The 18,988-nt window shown below is 38.9% G+C and overlaps 1 protein-coding gene across 2 annotated transcripts; it reads right to left on the bottom strand.

Annotated features, from left to right (window-relative positions):
* Positions 1-364: 364 nt before the first annotated feature.
* Positions 365-18,277, bottom strand: slc25a48 (solute carrier family 25 member 48). Of its 2 annotated transcripts, XM_044364231.1 has the most exons (8): positions 18,201-18,277; positions 17,970-18,055; positions 14,899-14,942; positions 14,126-14,197; positions 12,880-13,132; positions 9,560-9,847; positions 4,977-5,110; positions 365-1,356 (listed from the first exon to the last, which is right to left on the bottom strand). In XM_044364231.1, exons 2-8 carry the CDS (start codon positions 18,022-18,024, stop codon positions 1,252-1,254), a joined length of 951 nt encoding a protein of 316 aa, XP_044220166.1. In that variant the 5' UTR covers positions 18,025-18,055; positions 18,201-18,277; the 3' UTR covers positions 365-1,251. The 2 variants fall into 2 exon arrangements, with proteins under 2 accessions (XP_044220166.1, XP_044220165.1); XM_044364230.1 differs by lacking the exon at positions 18,201-18,277 and having other exon boundaries at positions 17,970-18,194.
* Between the last annotated feature and the right edge of the window lie 711 nt (positions 18,278-18,988).

The raw sequence follows: 18,988 nt of genomic DNA, 5'->3' as shown, positions 1-18,988 counted from the left end.
CATGTGTCTCCAGTTCGCTTCATTATCTTTGTGCTATGCTATATTTATTTTTGCATTTGCATCAGGAAATATTTAGCAACTACACAACTAACCCGAGGATGCTCACAACTTCCCCAATCATCGACTTTCCCTGGTAAATTCATCTCAGAACCACTTTTAATGAGCCAAAGTCAAACGATGAATCAATCCTCAATCTCCACAAACAAACACTTCCTTGTAACTGCAGAGGAGCACCCACTTTCTCTAGAATTTGTCTTTGCGTACTTATCACGTGCTTATCACGTGCTTATCATGCTTATGTTGCTGGCAGCACCAACAGAGGCGTCTTCAACTTCAACCAGCTAATGCTCAAGCTAGCAGCTCGCAACAAAGATGCTGACGAAAACATTTTACTCTCACTTTTCCAATGACATGACTATCAAAGGGGTTCTTCTATTGCAGTTCTTTTTAACAGCTGACCTGCAATATTTCATCTTTAGTAAGTTATTGCAAAAACCCTAATGTTGCAAACTGTATTGCATTTTTTCTTTAAAGCTAATTTGGTTGATATACTAATCACAAAACACACATAGTTTCCATCCAGAACTCGACTACCATTTAAAATCATCTGTACATGTAGCTTTACTTACATTATAAATTCAAATATAGAGCAATATGAATGATAAATATCATTGTCTAAGACAACAAAATCAGGCAATGACATTAGATATTCTGTTTTCTCTCTTCTGAGTTAATGCAAGTTAGCAAACCATCTCTCAGTACATGGTTAAGTTTAAGTGCTACCAAACATCATATGGAAGCATGTTAGCATAAAAAGTGCTTTGTAGGGGCAACCATCGTAATGAAGGTTCCTGGTTTGAGTCCAGCCTCAACCACCGTCTCTATTTACACATTTCTTCTGTTGTTCCTGCTATCAACTATCTAAAGTTTTAGCTTTGAAACTTGGAAGAAGTAGTTCAACATCTCAACATGCTATATAAGCACAGATAGATCCTGGTCTTCATGGAAATGATCTACCCAGGAACACATGGATGACTGTGGTGTCCTAATTCGTATTATTTGAGTGAAAATATTTGATCACTTTACAGTGAAGCATGCCAACACTATACTGTGTGTTCAGTGCAACATACAAGCTAACATCAGTTAAAAGAGCTGCTGACTCACAGCTGGTAAAACTGGGATTTGTTTGCTGTGTGCTCATTTGCCAAAAAACTGAGTGTTGTTCCTTTACCACCAAAATCGTTTCTGATCCTAAAGACCCCTGAAGAACTTCAGAGAAAGTTCATAGGTCAGGAACATGGTGGCGCTCATCGGGAAGCCTCGAATGGCGTTGACTGATGTTCCACGGAAGAAAACCTGCACACAGAAACATACGGACAGTTTTAGGGATTTACATTATTAGGTTTGTTTTTCATTATATGGAAAATCAAGGCTGGAGTTGGATAGCATTTATCTGAATCCAGTATTGAATCCACTCATCAAATTACAAAATCAATTTGTAAGTTGAGAGTGCAGAATTACAGCATTTTTGAGTGGCAGTCAGATTTATGTTCATGACCTGCATAAAAAAATAAGCAGAAGTTGTGAAATGTTCATTACATATATCTGACACATGGAATAACAACAGGTGTAGTGTACTTATTTTTGCACGCCTTAGTTTTCACACTATATATAACTTAATTACTGAGATATAAAAAGGTAGTGGTGGGCACCTTTTAAACTTTGGACAGAGCAGTTTGCCCCACTTCCCCTCTCGATGCTAAACAAGCTAAGCTAATCACCTCATAGCTCTAGTTTCATACTTCAACAGACGAGAGTGGTATTAATCTTCTCATCTAACTCTCCACAAGGGAGCAAATAAGCACATTTCCCAAAATGCCTGAGTCAATATCATACGCAATGTTAAATGGGAAGACTTTGACTCCTGATGTGATTTAAAGTGACGCCTCTTTTGCGTCATGAATGATATCCAGTTTCCAGACAACATCTTTGGCAACTTACTCATGACATTAATTTTAATCTGCCGTCATTGATGTCTGGCGTTTTAACAGGTGAAAGCAACTGCTACCTAAATGTTATGCACATTGCAACTGCAAGCTGAGGATAAAAAGAAATAATTGCAATTAGAGCTGCAACAATTAGTCAATTATTCGATTAGTTGATGACTATTAAATTAAATTTTAGATAATAGATTAATCTTTTTGAGCCATTTTTAAAGAAAAATGTCAAATGTGAATATTCTCTGGTTTCATTAGTCTTCTGTGAATATGAACTGAATATCTTTGGGTTGTGGACTGTTGGTTGGGACAAAACAAGACATTTAAGGATGTCAGCCTGGACTTTGGGGAAACAGTGATCAATATTTTACACCATTTTCTGACATTTTATGGACCAAACAACTCATCAACTTCTACTACAATCACTTAAATCAGAAAATAATCGACAGGTTAATCGATAATGAAAATTATCGTCAGTTGCAGCCAGAGTTTTCTTTGCTTACTTTATCTTACTATATCTTCCTTTAATCTCATATTTTGCACAATTTTTTATTATCAGGATTTTCTTTACATTTTAATCTCTTTCTTCCAGATCTGTATACGAAACTAAAGAACATTATCCCAAGATAAAGACTTTTGACTTTTAACAAAAACACCAAGTGCACAGGGAACACAGTGTTGTATCTTCTTTTGCTTTAGAGGACAGTATCCTATAATAACCTGACTCATTGATCTGTGAGTTCACATGAGCAGTTCAGTCCCCTCCTGGTGACCTTCTGTTATTGATCACATGACTGTTTTGTTAAACAAACTGACGCTTTTCCATGTTGGAAGCCTGAATAGTTTGTCTACATTTTGTGACCTTTGACATTATGAACATTATGAACCCTGACACCAGGACGTTGGTTTTGGCAGCAGATCTGTTGTTGATTTGAGAGGGATTAATACGATCACGTTGCAACGGTTCACCTGACATAACCCCCACTAAAGCTAGACAAAGTCACAAATCTGCTGTTTGTAGTTTCATGGAACAGTTTACAGCTGCATCATATACTGATTCTTGCTGATAGATCAAAAACATTTCATAAATCAGGATGAGAGCTGCAAGTTTTGTCTGTATTTATTATAATGTCACCTATATTTTCCAGATTTTTAAACATTTTCCTATAAATGACACTAATCCAAATAAATGAATCTGATTATCCATTACTCTCAGATCAGTGGAGAACCAGAGTGTGTTTATCATACTGCATGTGTGTGGGTGTGATGCCCTGGCTGCTGTTGGTGTAATGTGATCTTTATCAGAAGAGGTTGTCTGGATGCTGAGCTTTCATTCACCAACAGATTCACGTGGATCAACACCCTTCAGGGGATTCACGCTCTGAAAATACAGCTTGACGCTTGTCGTGTTTACACTCTTCTAGGGTTTCACCTCTGAACGATTAAACCATCTGTTTCATTTACAGCAGCTAGTAACCCAGTAACCCTGGCACTCCGGGAATGGTACTCAGCATCTTTGGTATTTAAAGAATAACTACACACCCAAATTCTGCTGGTTCCCTCCCTCCCAGCATATTTTAAAAAATGCAGCAGAGGACCGGATAGGACAATGACTGTAGGGGGTGTGGCCTCGTGACTATGTAGTGTGTGACACAGGAAGTAAGGGGACACCAACTGACCACCGCTCAGTGTAGCATGAACAGAGATGTAGAGCTGGTAGACTCTCCGTGTCCGTGCTGGAAACACAGAGAGTCCTTTGACAGTCATTAGAGGCTCATTCACGGCACTTTGTAAAAGTTTCTGTGTGGTACATGTGTGTTATAGCTGAGCTCTGCTACGAGAGGCTCTCCTGTGTGTGTGTGTGTGTGTGTCTGTGGGGGAGTGACGTAGATAAGTCCCAAACGGTTAAAAGATGTCAGCATTGGCCTTGCAAGGTTCAGAGCTGTTTTTAAACAGAAGATTACGTGTTGAGTGTGTTGTTTTATACATTTGGTGTCAATGTCAACATTAACACCAGTACTGATATGTTTCATCACAGTACGGTGCAGTCATTTAATTCAGATTACAGCCCCTTTGCAGTAACATGTAGAAATAGAAAACAAGCAGGCAGGAAACATTTTGGAAGACGTCCCGACCTCAGCCGCACGTTTCACACACCCCTCCAACTCTGAACTGAGCCAGCATCAGGTGAGCAAGCCGGCTAAGCTACATCACAACTTTGGAAGTCACATTTCTCCTCCTTATCTGTCAGCTGATGGCAGACATTGATATCAACACTCCATTAACTGCACTACGTCAGCGAGCACGCCGACCCCCAAGTGTAAAAGTAACAGAATGTTACTGGGATTAGTAACTGTAATGTAATTATTGAATTTCAAACTGTAATCCCTTACACCACTCATTACTGAAAAAAGTAATAATATTACTGTAATACATTAAAAGTAATGCATTACTGCCCAACACTGTTTAAAATACGGAAATTAAATAGATGTTTCTGTTGAGTTCAGAGGACAAGTTAAGGACTTAAAAAGATATTTACAGCCTGTTAAGCAGCTGTAATAAAATCGTGTCAAAACAGATTCTCCAGTTGAACATGCTGATAAAGCCTCTGAACGTAACATATCACGTTTTTCTTGTTTTTTCATATTTGGTTTTGCTCTTGGTTTGTTTTTGTAAATCTGGAGAAAGTATTTGCTTTCTTATTAAGGGGTTGTACCGCTTTTCACTTTTTATAGATACACTTTTTTGTGATTCAGCCAAGTGTATCACAAAAATGAAAACCGCACGTACGTTAGATCAAATCCATCATTATTTACGTTTTCCTACACAAATAAGCTGTCAAGGAAAAAGGAAGCTCATAATGCAGATGATTCATTCTTGACATGTTGACTGAGTTTGCGATAAGCACTTTTATGACTGTGTTATGGTTCTGCTGTAAATCAAACTTCTCTTCCTCAGGTTGGAAGTCATGCCACTCACCTGTGCTCCCTCTGTCTTGTAACTGTGGATGATGCAGTGTAAGATTCCCCTGTACTTCCTCTGCAGCTGAGCGTCCGCCTGCATTCGACTCTTCACCACATCAGCCGGTGTGGCCGTGACCCAGGAAATGGACCCTTAAGTAGAGAAAAAATAACTTTAGATGTCAAGTGTGAAACACTGCCGGGGTTATGGATTCTTTTCCTCGCAGCGCGTTATGCTGCATTCCAGGTAATTCAGAAAGTCAGATTAACTGGCATCTAATATGGAAAAGTACAAATGGCACTGAATATTAAACAGGGGCACAATCCAACAACAAAATGTGACTATTAAAATACATTTTTTGTGTTCAAATATATGGCATATAACATGAAATATGTGCTTGGAAAGTCAGGTATCATCTTAATTTGCTTGTTAGTGTTTTGTTTTTTTCTAAATAAGACCACTGGGACATACACTGAAGTCAAAGCTTGGAAATTTCAATTTGAAACTTACAAAGTTGAATAAAATACAGTATAATTTACAGACTTTTCCCCCCAAATATGTCCCAATTTAGCATGTGATACTTCAAAGACCACAAAGATGGATCCTTCAGTGGACCTGAAGACTCACAGAGACCAAAAATAACTTAAACCAATGGTGCATTTAGGTGATCTTATAAAACCTGTTGAGTCATATATCCATTCAGACAGCTGGGGAAGTGGAAAAGTACCAGCGGTAAAGTGAAAATAAAAGGCCAGCAATCCTCTTTGAAGTTGTTTCTCAGCTGATATATTTTATATTAGAATTCAGTATTCAATAAAGTCATCAAAAGCCTAAAACAGTCTATTATTTGGAGACTGGGAGGAAAACAGCCACCTTAGCAGAAAAAAAAAATGCTTTTAGAAAATGTGAATTAATGGCTATTTGATGATACACAAAATAAGTTTAGTCTGTCCTACTCCACTGCATTAAAAGGCTTAAACTGAAAATAGTATAAATAGTAAACCGTGAAATCTTACTAGAAATAACATGGCAAGTTTACTAGATTTTAAACAAAATGTTGAGTTTACTATCGGTGGTTAATTGTTGTGATATGACAGGCAATTGGTTTCCAAACTTTTTTCAAGTAAACTGAACATGTTAGAATTTACGGTGTAGGGCTGCTCTAAAATACCACAGTTTATACCCTTGTAGAACAGCCGCTGTTTATTTTGGACATTTTCAGAGTTGTAGGGGTTCAATTTGGCACCAGATGATGATTCACATACAGGCCTGATGGAAGTGATTTACAGAACACAGGGATTTCAGTTTTCTCTCCAACACGTTTTGACTCTGTCACGTGTTCGTAGGTGGCCGGTCTGCATCTGGAAGCAAGTCTACTTGAAACCTCTGAGACCAAACAATTCCCAAATCAGAGTCCACAGGCCCTTCACTGTTTATCCACCGTGCACACAGCTCACATTCACCCGGATCGTTCCCTGTGGTTGGCTGTGCGTTCAAACTCCCCTACTGCTCTACATTTCAATGCAGCAACAGCCTGATTTCTAAAGTTTGAGCTTCCACGTGTTCACAGATGATGAATGGTTAATGATTTCTTGTAATTGTTCTGTCCTGGAATGAAGCCATCACACTAATAAACCCAGCAACACTCCTAATTAAGGTGAACTGAGGTAACCTTTATTTGTGGCACACCTATCCGGAGCAAACGTCACAAGGTGTTTCACTAGTCAATAAAAATAACCGACACACATCATGCAGTAAAACAGCACACAGATATCAATAAAAGATCAGTCGGCACAAACAAACTTCACACGCTGCTGACTGATCAGATCAAGGCCATTCTGGGTTGTGATTTAGACCGGAAATAGGTTTGTAGCTACAAGGAAAAGTAAAAGAATACTATCTTTACTGTCAAGTAAAATACATCTGTATTAGAGTACATCATTTCCTACTAAACCAGTTGCTACGTTCTATGAGAGAGAGATGGGTTCCTGAGTACATCTCAAACTTGGACATTTTGCAAAACAATCTTCAAATAATCTTCAGAAAAGACTCTACAGAAGAGGTAACAGCATTAATCAGGAAGAACAGAAGAGGAAATATCATCTTTGGATATATTTTTAAATCAAAACAACCAGCTAGCTGCTAACTGCTACCTGCTGCTGTTACCAACCTTCCAAAGGAGAAACTGCACTGAGGAAGCTAACAGAAGAGTTATTTTAATACAAAAAGAAAAATTAAAAAAAAAGGTCCTTGTTGGTGGTATTCTCTCTCTCTGTTTCTCTCTGTCTCTCTCTCTCTCCCTCCATGAACTGGTGTGATGGCGGCGTGACCAACGTTTACGGCGGCCTCTCCTTGTTCCAACTATGCAGTGTCTTTGTCCATGTCTAAGTCTACGTCATCGTGTGGAGTGCAAGGGAAATATGTAATCAGTTTCTTTTGGACATTTGTAACAAATACTTTTGCTATGAGAAATACTAGCTGGGACAATTAAATCAGCTGAGTGCGCTTATTCTGCTACGCCTAGTGGACCCGAAGGAGACCACAGCCTTGCCTGGATCTGCGCCAGAGAGGAAACATCGAAAGCAGTGTGACAGGACGTGGAAGTGGGGCAAGCACGGAGGAGTGCAAGCTAGGCTAACTGTTAACCCTTACAAACCGGTTGTCCCAACAATTATGTTGCCAAATGTTCTCTGGGCAGCTAAATGGATTATATAACTCCCCAATCAGTGCTGGTCACTCGTTGACATGCAAGGGCTGCCTGCACGAACTGAGACATGTACTTTTCTCTCTATATATGTTTTATCCATTTTCTTCTTTGTTGTTGAAAGAAAATGACAATAAACTAAATCTTGAATCTTGATCTTGATCTTAATTTCTGCACATATACTGTACATTGCTTGAATACAGTTTCTGGATTTATAGAAATCCTTTTAACTTGTTGCATTTATTTGCTGAATCAGAAAAAATAGCTTCCATTAAAGCACAAAGTTTGTGCATCATCTAAAACAATCTGGGCTGGATATACATTCACACACAAGTTCATTTGGTGTGCTCTCATTGGCATAACAGCAGGTGAGGGACCAAAATGAACTGGCATCATGGCTTTGATCGAGGCAATGCAACTTGAGTTGTTGCTTACATTGATCATCAACTTGCCGATGTACAATAAACCTGATTTTTCTCAACAATATGATAAATAGTTATGAGTCATGTACTTCATGTTCACTTCTTTTTCATGGGAACTTACAATAAGCCATCAAACGAACTGACCGTTAGTATTCTGGTGTTCTGTCGGAAACAGTTCATGCCAAATCTGATTTAAATGGGAGTGCACTGCTGGCTCAGCTGCTGGACGGTCAACAGCTGTACTGCTTGTGTTTGGTGACAAGAGAGCCAATTGCTGTCCAAACTAAAGAAGTAAAGGAAATCGTTATTTAAGCTGGCTGTGTACTCCGTCAGAAGAGTTTGTCAGATGGTCAAATAGCGTTGGAAACCTCTTCTCCTCACACCTGTCCAGTGTCTGAACTGCGTCTGACAATATTTTTAATTTTCCGACACCGACAATCTTGACGTCCAGACCAGCTGTGCGTAGGAGAGAAAGAAAGCATACTTTGAACTTGTCTCTCCAGCTGTCTTTTTTCACTCTTTACACAACTATTTGTCACTTCAAATGTATACAACTCAGTGCACCATTATCCTGATATTTAACAATTATTATGTCTTGCCCCTCTTCATGACAGCAAGCTTTTCATCCCACCTTCGAGTGTGGCTGTTCGGAACAGATATGTCTGAATGGATGTATATACTGTATATATACACACATTTTTAACCACGGCCTTTACGTGGTTGCCTGAATATCCGAGTCAGCCAAAACACTGTAAAATGTATCCTCTGCACTCATATTTTGGGATGCCATTTTCACTGTTGGAAATGTAGCTAGATCGCAATTTAAGCGAAGAGAACAAGGAAGTTTTGGTCACTGTATATGTTGAATGAAGGTGCTGGTGCTGGAAGAACAACAGATCTACGCCCCAGAACACTGGAGATAAGGTTGAAATTTGATAAATTGGTCATTTAAAGGGTGAATCAACAATGACTCACATACTGTTGGTCCGGGAAAATATTACTACATTGCTCTGCGTGGATTAAAAGTGTAACATTGCAGTCACTGTTTCCAACAGCTGCCTAATACCCAGTTAGGTTTTGACATCACTGATCAGAACATACAACAATGCAACTGGATTTGGATACAACCCAAAGAAGAAAAAACACTACTTTATCCTCAGTTTGTCAACTTCCTGTCCCATGAGCCGACGTTTAACTTGATGAGTTGTAGGCGGAGGTAACCAGTGAATACAAGCCAACCAGCTTGTAGTAATTCAAGATGTGCACAATGTTCCTGAAGGTTTAGCTTCACTCTTCTTTCTTTTCTTACTCCTTTCTTACTTCCTGGCCTCACAGCAGACCATAACTTACACTTAAATAGATCCCTAACCCTACTGAAAAGACAATTTAAAGCAAACCAAACTCTAATAACACAACAGAAATACCCAATATATCACTACTATAACGCTGCATATTGTAGATTTGGTCACATTTACCTGCCAGTCCTCCAGCGAGCCAGATGGAACACGGATGAGGGCTGGACGTGGCATCTGGCTTCAGCAGGTCACAGAAGATGGTGTAAGGGATGAAGTAGAGTATATATCCTGGAACGTCCCTCAGGATCATGGCTCCGGCCCCCCTGTACAAGCCCTGGAGGCCCTCGGTCTGCAGGATGCTGCTGATGCAGTGGATGGGGCCACGGTAGAGTCTCTGGTTGGGAATGTCGACAGAGCGCAGAGGGATGTTGGTGCCGTTGGATACATTGCCGGCAAGGTGTAAGTTTTCTGTAAAGAATAAAAAGGAAAATCAACAAGATTAGCAACATCAATGCAATATTTAACCTAATGACTGAGCAGTGTACTCTTTGTTACATGGTTACATGGTGATGGAGGTTTCATGGCTCAGTTTCCATCTGTTTTTGGCAGCATTGGAAGTTGCTCAACATCCTGATCAGATTCTTCATATGTTATCGATCCATTTACTGTTTGTCATCCTGTTTTTCCATACTGTATTTCACTTTCATGGTCTATTCTGTACAACATGTACTGCATGTCTGTCCTTCCTGGAAGAGGGATCCCTTCTCTGTTGCTCTTCCTGAGGTTTCTTCCATTTTTTTCCCTTGTTAAAAGGTTTTTTAGGGAGTTTTTCCTTATTCAAATCGAGGGTCTAAGGATAGAGGATGTTGTATTGCTGTACAGATTGTAAAGCCCCTTGAGGCAAATTTGTGATTTGTGATATCTGGCTATACAAATAAAATTGACTTGACTTGACTTTCCTGCTCCTGTTGGTGTATAAACTAGTCTATCTCCTCTTCTGATGGTTTTCTGCTTGTATGGTTGTTAAAAATCAGTGGAAGTGATTAATAGACTGTCATAAAACTCAACTTAAAAACATATAACTATATAAAAGATGATTATAGCCAGTTCTTAGGGTGTTTGTGAGCATTTTAGAGATTTGTGTCTTGGTGCATCTTTCTCCAAACTGCAAAAGAAAAACTGACAAAAACATTATGCTGACATCTGACTCTGAAGTGTCTCAAACCATTGACTTCCTGTACACTGGGAATGAGACCACCAACCCTGAATGTGTTAATGCATTGTTAATATTTCTCGCCATTATCAACACAGTCAAAATGCCAACCACAGTTTTGAATGTAGTGAAAAAGAATCGGTTTCTTATATAACCATGTATCAGGTATTATCAGGTTTATCAAATCAAAGTGTTGCCCGATACTGAGTGAATCTTCTGGCACTTTGTACCATCATATAATCAGTCTGGATCTGAGGTGTCTAAACGGAAGTTATCACATGCCAAAAACAGAAGCGTGCGAGTTTAATAGACACCATAAACAAATAAAAGGCAATAAATGTTTCACGTGCAAGTTCATCCTTTAATTTAACGGCTGTGACCTCAGTTTTATTGGTTTACTGTTTAACAGAAAGACAACAAAACCCCAACCAAAATATGACCCTCTACTATCAAACAGCCTCACCCCTGTAGTTTTAAAAGGTGTCTGTATCACTTATCAGACCTTTCCAGGAATATAATTGACTTCCCTAAATTCAGTATGATCCAAATGACAATGAACTTGTGTAATGCGTGGATGAGAGTGCGGATATTAATCACTGTTTCACCAGTTGACTGTGCGAATCGAAAGCAGAAGAAAAAAACTTGGTTCCTCATCTCTGTTCAGCATTTGCACTTCATCTGAAACCGCAGCTCCTCCCAGCACTTTTAATATAACTGCCACTTCAAACCCTCTCAGCACCTCCAATTCATCTGCCACTACAACTTTATTGGTACTTCCATTTCTACTTCATTAAGTGCTTCTCTTTCAACTATCACTTCAAGTTCTTTCAGTACTTCAACTTCAGCCATGACAGCCATACAAGTAGATACAATAATACAAAACCCTCAAAAGAACAATTTTGAGACATTTAAGCTGTTTCAATTGTACATTTTGAGCTATAAAATGCTTTTTCCTTTCTCAGAAATGCTGCTTTTTGGTCTTGCTTTTTAAAATCATGAGCATTCTTATCCAATTACTCAGTTAATTACTAGAATTCATCAGTAGAAACACTGGATTCTACAAAAAGTCGATACCTGAAGCCCTAAGTTGAAGTAGTCAATTTTAAGGCTGCAACCAACAGCTACAGCTATTCTAATTACCATTTAATCTGCCGATTATTTTATCGATTAATCATTTAGTCCGTGAACTGTAGGGCCACAGCGAGGTCTTCAAATTCCTTGTTTTGTCTGACTAACAGTCTAAAAATGTTAAGATATTCAATTAACTAAATAACAATAACTAAACAGCAAATCTTCACATTTGAGAAGCTGGAACCATCAAATACTTGGCATCTCTGCTTGAAAAACAACTGAAACGATTCATCGATTATCAAAATAGTTGCCTGTTGATTAATTTTCTGACGATCGACTAATCATTGCAACTCTAATAAATTTTGCCACTTTTTGGCATTTTTTGGTGAAAATGTAAGCGTTTGGAACATAACGAACGTATAGATGAATCTCAAAGATTTAGATTATGATGCTTAAGTATCTGACATGAATCTAAGCTAAGACTATTGACCTTTAAACAGCCACTTTTCAAGGCTACATAGATTTTAAGAGGAGTATGACATTTACTTTAGGTGACAGTCTTACACCAGAACTGCAACTTGTGGATGAAGTCTAAATGTCAAGTAGTCAGGTCAGTAGCAGGGACCTTGCTGTTCTCACAGTAAACAGCACGATAAGGTGGAAATGTTTCCAAATCACTGAATGGAGCCTTGTTACACTCACACACACACACACAAATACACGCACACACACACACACACACACACACACTGACAGTGTCTGACAGTCAGTGATGTTTGTTCAGTCTCTCAGTATCAGAATGCAATGTCATTCTGACGTTCGGCTATTTCACGACCTTGAACTGCTTCAGTTTGATTGGCTGACTGATGATGATGACCGGACACATCGAGTCTGTTTCTGATGCTGATCCTTGTACGAATTTTATAAAAAAAAATTTTAACTTTAGAAAACAAATTGAGCCTATTTGAGCTTCCAAAGACAAATTAAAACAACAAATATGCCTGCTAGGACTGTCTGTGTGTGCTCAAGCGTTGTCAGCAACTATGTCGACTATGTTCCAGAGAACCAGAGGAAAAAAAAAAAAAAACAGAAACAACAACAGCAGTCATGTATTTTTTTTAAGATTAAACTGTTTTTCCTGCTCTCTGCTGCCTACGGGGGGGGAAAATAAAGCCAAAAAAAAAACCCAACAAAAAACAACTTAACCCTGATTTACCTGCTAGAACCGTCTGCGTCTGCATTTGCAGTCTGATCTTGACCAGATCCACCGGGGCTCCCAGTCCCACTGACACCAGTCCAGTCAGCATGCTGGCCACGGTCAGATCCAGCATGCCACAGGGATGCCGCCCGTCACCATAGCGATACTTGCTTATGAATCTCTGTGCGTTGCTGAAGAAACCAAACACCACAGAGTTGTAAACGGTGATGCTGGCCAGCGGGAAAGACATGCCTTTAAAGAACCCCATGACCTGAGAAACATGACAGGTTGCAATACAGTTAGTTGTAAGTGATTATGAATTACAAAAAAGACATTTTCTTGTGGGGAAAGAATGTAAAACCCTGGATTTAAAGGAGCACATTTTAAACTCAAGAGTGTACTCAGCGTTTCCTCTGCCAACAATGCACAGAATGAAAAGTAGCAGCATGAAGACTGGAGGTTGCTGCCAAATATTTTTCTTTCTGCAGAAAGTATTCTCTCCTAGTTGGGGGGGGGGGGGGGAGGTTTGGTAGACACATGTTGAAACTTAAACACAGCTGTCCACTGCCTTAACAAATCATCTGACCACTAAGAGGAGGAGGAGGAGGCCTTTGTTTTCTGTAAGGTAGTGTAAGGCTGATACATACCACAATGATTCATATTGCACCGTCAACCTAGTGTTCAACAGATGCAGTGAACACTTTTCTTCATTTCCCACTGACAATTTAACTTATAATTATTCATATCGCACAAATAATCAAGCTTTGGTGATCAAAAACCTTTATCTTCATTTCAAGCTTTTAAAAACAACTTGGTTAAACTCACTCAACATTTGATCAATTTTTAGGATTCCTGCTGAGAAACTGGGTCACTGAAGCAACACAAGTAAAACAAAAACTGGAACCGACTCAAGCTAAATAAAAAAATAGGTATAAAAACATAAGCAACCCACAAATTACAGTGTTGGGATGCGATAAATATAATGCATGAGTGGAAAAAAATGTAGAGAAGAGTATTATCATTGAGTGAAAACTGACAGCAACACAACTTACTGAGACAAAAGAGGAGATTTATAAATCTCAGGATTTGTTAAGTTCAAAGTCTAAGAAATGTATGACTGAATATTTCATTTCCTCTCTCTCTGTCTATCTTTATTACCAAAGAGCAATGTACAAAGCATCCAGGAAGTGAATTGAAAATGGTTGTTATCTCCTAATTATTCATACTGTACTCAGGACGTTACAGTGCATCGTTTGATCTTTACCGTTTCCTTCCTGTAGATGGTGAGGACACAGTGTAAAGTGTTCTTGTAGCCTTTCCCCGCCTGGAGCCGCGTCTAGAGGAGAGAAACCAAACAGCGTCACAATAGGACTGAATAAAACAGAACAGAAAGCCATTATAGCTCGACTCTGTTCCTTTAGCATCAGCTGAACAAAGTATTTTCTTATAGTTTTCATTGCGCTTTCTCAAAACAGCCTCCTAATATAAATATCTACTACTTTACTGGACATTAAAATGTAAACACGTCTTCTTTTGTAGCATAAAACAATGATTTTGTTAGCTTTCTACAACAAATACCTGCAAAATACATTGAAAGCTAGCAAAACTAGCTAATCTGAGATAATCTGGAATTCACCTCTCTATAGACGAGATTAACAAGTTTCAGAAGATGTTTTTAGTGTAAAATCCAAACTCTAAACTACCGAATGGAGCCAGAACTGCAACATCTTTCACCAATAACATTTTGGATGTGGATTTGCCTTCTTTCTGTATCAAAAAAATACATAATTTCCCCATTTATCCCCTATTTTTCCCCACTTTGTGCATCAGTAAATGGATACATTTCTGTCAGAAAAAACAAGAGCATTTGTTCAAAGAGGTAAACTGGCCTTTCATTGTTCTTACAGGACAAAGCGCCAGAGATACATGAGCCTTATCAAATGGCAGATTTTTGTTCTTTTACACGACTATATTCAGGACGGGGCGGTTATACATGTGGGAGATGTGTGGTAAAATCATGCCGTAGGACTGAAATACCTTCACTGTGTCCAGTGGATGGCCCACAACAACACTGGAGGCTCCTGCAGCCAAAAGAGAGAGAAAACCAGACACACAAGGGAAAAAAAATGAATTTACAAAATACCAGAGAAGGAATAAAGAGATTATGTTTCCGTGGAACTGCAGATGAAAAGGCATTTTGTTGAAAAGTTGGATTTACTTTGATAACTGTGAACTTTTCTTTTTCTTTGTAAGACTTTTTTTTTTTTAAAAGTCCCCTCAATAGACAGCTACACCACTTCATATTAGTTTCATTGTTCCATTATGAAACAAATATTATGGCCTTTTGTTATGCTTTGTGATGAAGTTTGTGATAAAGATGTAGCAAGAGAACGGTCAAACGGTGCTGTAATCATGAGGCCCAGGGGCAAAAATGAGCCATTGTGCCTCATGTCCCCACCGCTCTCTGTGCATTGTGTGGATGTCCCGTCACCTTCCAGCACCCATCGAGCACACACACACACACACACACACACACAACACTACACATGGCAGCTTATACACTATATTGCTTAAAGACTCAGTACACAACCAATAGTTAGTTAGTTGTGTCGTGCACATACGAGCACCCAAACCCACATGGACTTACAAGACACCAAAATACAGCTGCATAAACACATACTTACATTACATTACAAAACAAAGAACTTTGTCTTCTGCACCAAGATCTACAATTAAAATCAGCAACACAAAAGGTTCCTTTACTGAAACATCCAGAAAAACTCTTCATATCATCGTCTTTTCTCCTCCTATAGCTGATGGGAATGTACCCGAAGGTAACAGATCACACACACACACACACACACACATCTTTGACTTTTAGATTCCAGTCCTCACTGGCTGCAGATCTGTTGTGCGTTTGTATGAGACTTAAGCAACATCAAATAATTAAAAGAAAATCTTAAAAGTAGATTTTGACTCTGGGCGCTCTACCAGACCTCAAGAATAAGTTCTGATGCAGGGCTTGGCTGACTACTCAAATCCTTCCTGATGATATTTGGCTTTAATAGAGCGTATTTTGAAACTTGCCCAGCAAATTTACAGTTATTTGTGATGACCACAAAAACCAACTGACATGCAGTGACCCCGGGGCAGTTGCCCATTTTACCGACTCACTTCATCTGGTTGTTTAATCCAGCTTTGGCTGCTGCCATGACAGTTACAGAAGCAGAAATTGCAAAAAAAAAAAAAAAGAAGCTTTATCCTGCAGTTACCGCTTAAATCCCAGAGCAGAGCTTAAAACTGCAGCTTGTACTCGTAACATGGTTTTAGGGTGTAACTTTATGTATTTAGCAGCAGTTCGAGAATTTAAACTTTTTAAGACATCTCAAGTCTTTATTTCAGATGTGTGACTGAGCAGACAGCTTTGGTTCACTCTGCTGTATATACGTTGAGTCATTTTCAGCTGAAATGCAAGTCAAAGTGTTCGACTGATACTAAATTTTTCTTTTCAATCTTTTAAACGATTTGCTTTTTTTTTATTCGTTTTATTTCTTGAGTTGCTCCAGGAAAAAAAAAAAAAAATCAGTCACAAATCAGTCATCACTTCATCATGCTTTATGCCTCCCCAGATCCTCTAAATATTCATCTTTGCTGCTCAGTACTTCTCCAACATTCCTTTCAACTATGTTTTAATCGACTAGAGTAAGAAAAACAGGATAATTACTGCATGTTAGTTTGATTTTTTTTTTTTAACCAACACAACAAACTCCTGAGAAAAAAGCAAGTTTGAAGCCATTAGAAACTTGAGTTTGATTGCATGTGGCCTGGATTAGTTCCTAAAGGTCACAGCAGAGTGAAAGATGCTTCATCTCACATACGATTGTTATTTTATTCACCGACAGACAATGAGAGAAAACATATGAACGGTGTGTTTTAGTTGACTTCTTTGTTGCCTCCACTACTGCACATACTGTAAAAAAAGGGCAGATTTTTTGCACTTTTAATAAAAAATTGCACCATTACAGTAAAAATTTCAACGTCTTCTGTGAAAACGTACAATCAGTTTCGTTGGATTATTGAATTTTGCAGTAGTTTTGTTGCTTTTTGTTCAGTTTTCAGTCAGTCAATTTACAGGTTTTTTTAGTTGTGGGTCAGATTTTTGTAGCATTGATGACAGAAATTCTGGTTTTAAGGTTGCAACGTTCATGACAGATCATCATCATCATCATCATCAGCAGCAGCAGCAGCAGCAGCTTTTTTTATTCTTACATTATTAAACCATGTAAATATTTGAATCACTTTCAAATTCATCGCAAAACTTTAGGTTTTAGTTTAAATTTTACTTTTTTTTAGTTTAAACAGTTTGATCTCAACTTTTTTCTTAATTTGCCTTTACACATGCAACACTTTAAATGTAATTTCAAAGACTTCCTGCTTCTCTTCGCTCAGGTTTTTATTGATCTTTAATTCAGAATCGCTTTTTGCTGCCGCTGGACCATCCTGTATGAATAAACAGGACAACATGGGGTCAGTATGAGGGCTTTGGGAGGCCTACTTTTGTTTATTCAAATAAAACTGATGCAGCAACAGCGCCTCTAACGGCCCGAGCTGCACGCATGGAAATCTACTTCAACAACGTTTTCTCATTAGAATGAAACTAAATCCTTCAACCGCAGCCGTTAAATGCAAGAAGACAAAGCATTTAACTTCAGGATTATTTTAGTTGTGAGTTAAAGCAGGCAGGAGGTCAGAGTGTTTATTAGTGTGGTGAAAGCAGGGAGGGGAGAGGGGGGCAACATTTCTCTGCAGACCTTCCATTGTTTACAATGGATGTGGATGCATGTTGATCAGCAGCGGTTTTCCTGCAAAGCGGCTTTTTATTGTGCGAATATAACAGCTGTGCGTGTGTTTATCTGTTGTTTTCCTCAATGCAAACCTGATTTCATCCAAACAAACATGCAGATTTGAGAGGACATTGAGTGCAACTCCTACCCCCTCCCCTCCTCTCCCCTTCCTCTCCAAAAAAAACCCCCCCACACTGATCCACACAACACCAACAGGCAGCTTCACTCTGAATAAAAGGCTGCAAATAACTTAATGCCACTCACCTCCGATCCATCCTGCGATAAAATCATCCAACCGAAAACTCTTTGAGGTTTGCATCTTCAACTCAGAGCTGCTCTGCGCGTCCAAACTTCATCAGTCAGCACATTAAAAAAAAAATGATAGTAATAAAAAAAAAACCCACAATCAGTCACAGCGATGAGGAAAACAACGATCGGACTTTACTGAAAATGTAGTTGCCGGATCAGTTTCTCTGTAACGAAAAGAGATCTTACTGAGTGTCTGCGATGATAAGAGAACCGCACAGCAGGTTGGCACAAGCGGCCAATCACAGCGCGGTTTGGATCTGCGGGATGGCTCTCCCGACCAATCGGATGCGAGCTCTCCAAAGCCACACAGCCTATAGACACAGAGTCATGGAAATGAGCCATGAGGAGGAAAAGCTGAGCAGAAATGCAGACAGACTCTATTGAGAACTGCAGCTTGTTGACACACCGAACCTCCCTCCTCAGTGTATCATAGGAGGCTACACCATGTCTGTGGAAGACTATATAATGATTTCAGTGATGTTTTATGTTGTATTTAAACATATATGGCGCAACTGTAATCAGCTGATCATATTTACAACAACTCTCATCACTCGTTTCTTTTAACAATCAGACTCTGTGTCAATGGGAGGAAGATTTACGGGTGTCTGTCACCTCTGGAGACAGAAAACAATCAGATTCATAAAGTTATATAATTAAAAAAATCATACACAGGACTTATATTCCTCCCTCAGCACTTAAAACAATGGACTGAAGCTCATCTGATCTTTGCTGGTTGTGGATAAATTGGGTAACTGAATCCATATATTTTTTTTTTTGACAGAAGTGGATAAAACATTATCAATGTTAATGGATATAAATGTCTCACTATGTCCTGTACAGTCTGCCTGCTGGGGTTTAAACTGCTGTTGAAAAAAGACAAAAAAAATGTAGATGTACAGAAAGGAGGCAGAGGAGTAAACAGGTATTACGAGTGGAATCATTTGTTAGTGTGTTGGTCTTAAAGAGACATTCTG

The sequence above is a fragment of the Thunnus albacares genome, chromosome 10 (assembly GCF_914725855.1).
Source record: "Thunnus albacares chromosome 10, fThuAlb1.1, whole genome shotgun sequence".
NCBI classification, from domain to species: Eukaryota; Metazoa; Chordata; class Actinopteri; order Scombriformes; family Scombridae; genus Thunnus; species Thunnus albacares.
Note: the sequence above shows the minus strand (reverse complement) of the source record. Positions and strands in the feature narration are given on the sequence as shown.

Coding starts and splice junctions, on each gene's coding strand:
- slc25a48 (XM_044364231.1), bottom strand. CDS start 18,024: ATGCAAACCTCAAAGAGTTTTCGGTTGGATGATTTTATCGCAGGATGG. Junction 14,198..14,898: donor ATCCACTGGACACAGTGAAG/GTATTTCAGTCC, acceptor TCTCTCCTCTAG/ACGCGGCTCCAGGCGGGGAA. Junction 9,848..12,879: donor GACGCAGACGGTTCTAGCAG/GTAAATCAGGGT, acceptor TATTCTTTACAG/AAAACTTACACCTTGCCGGC.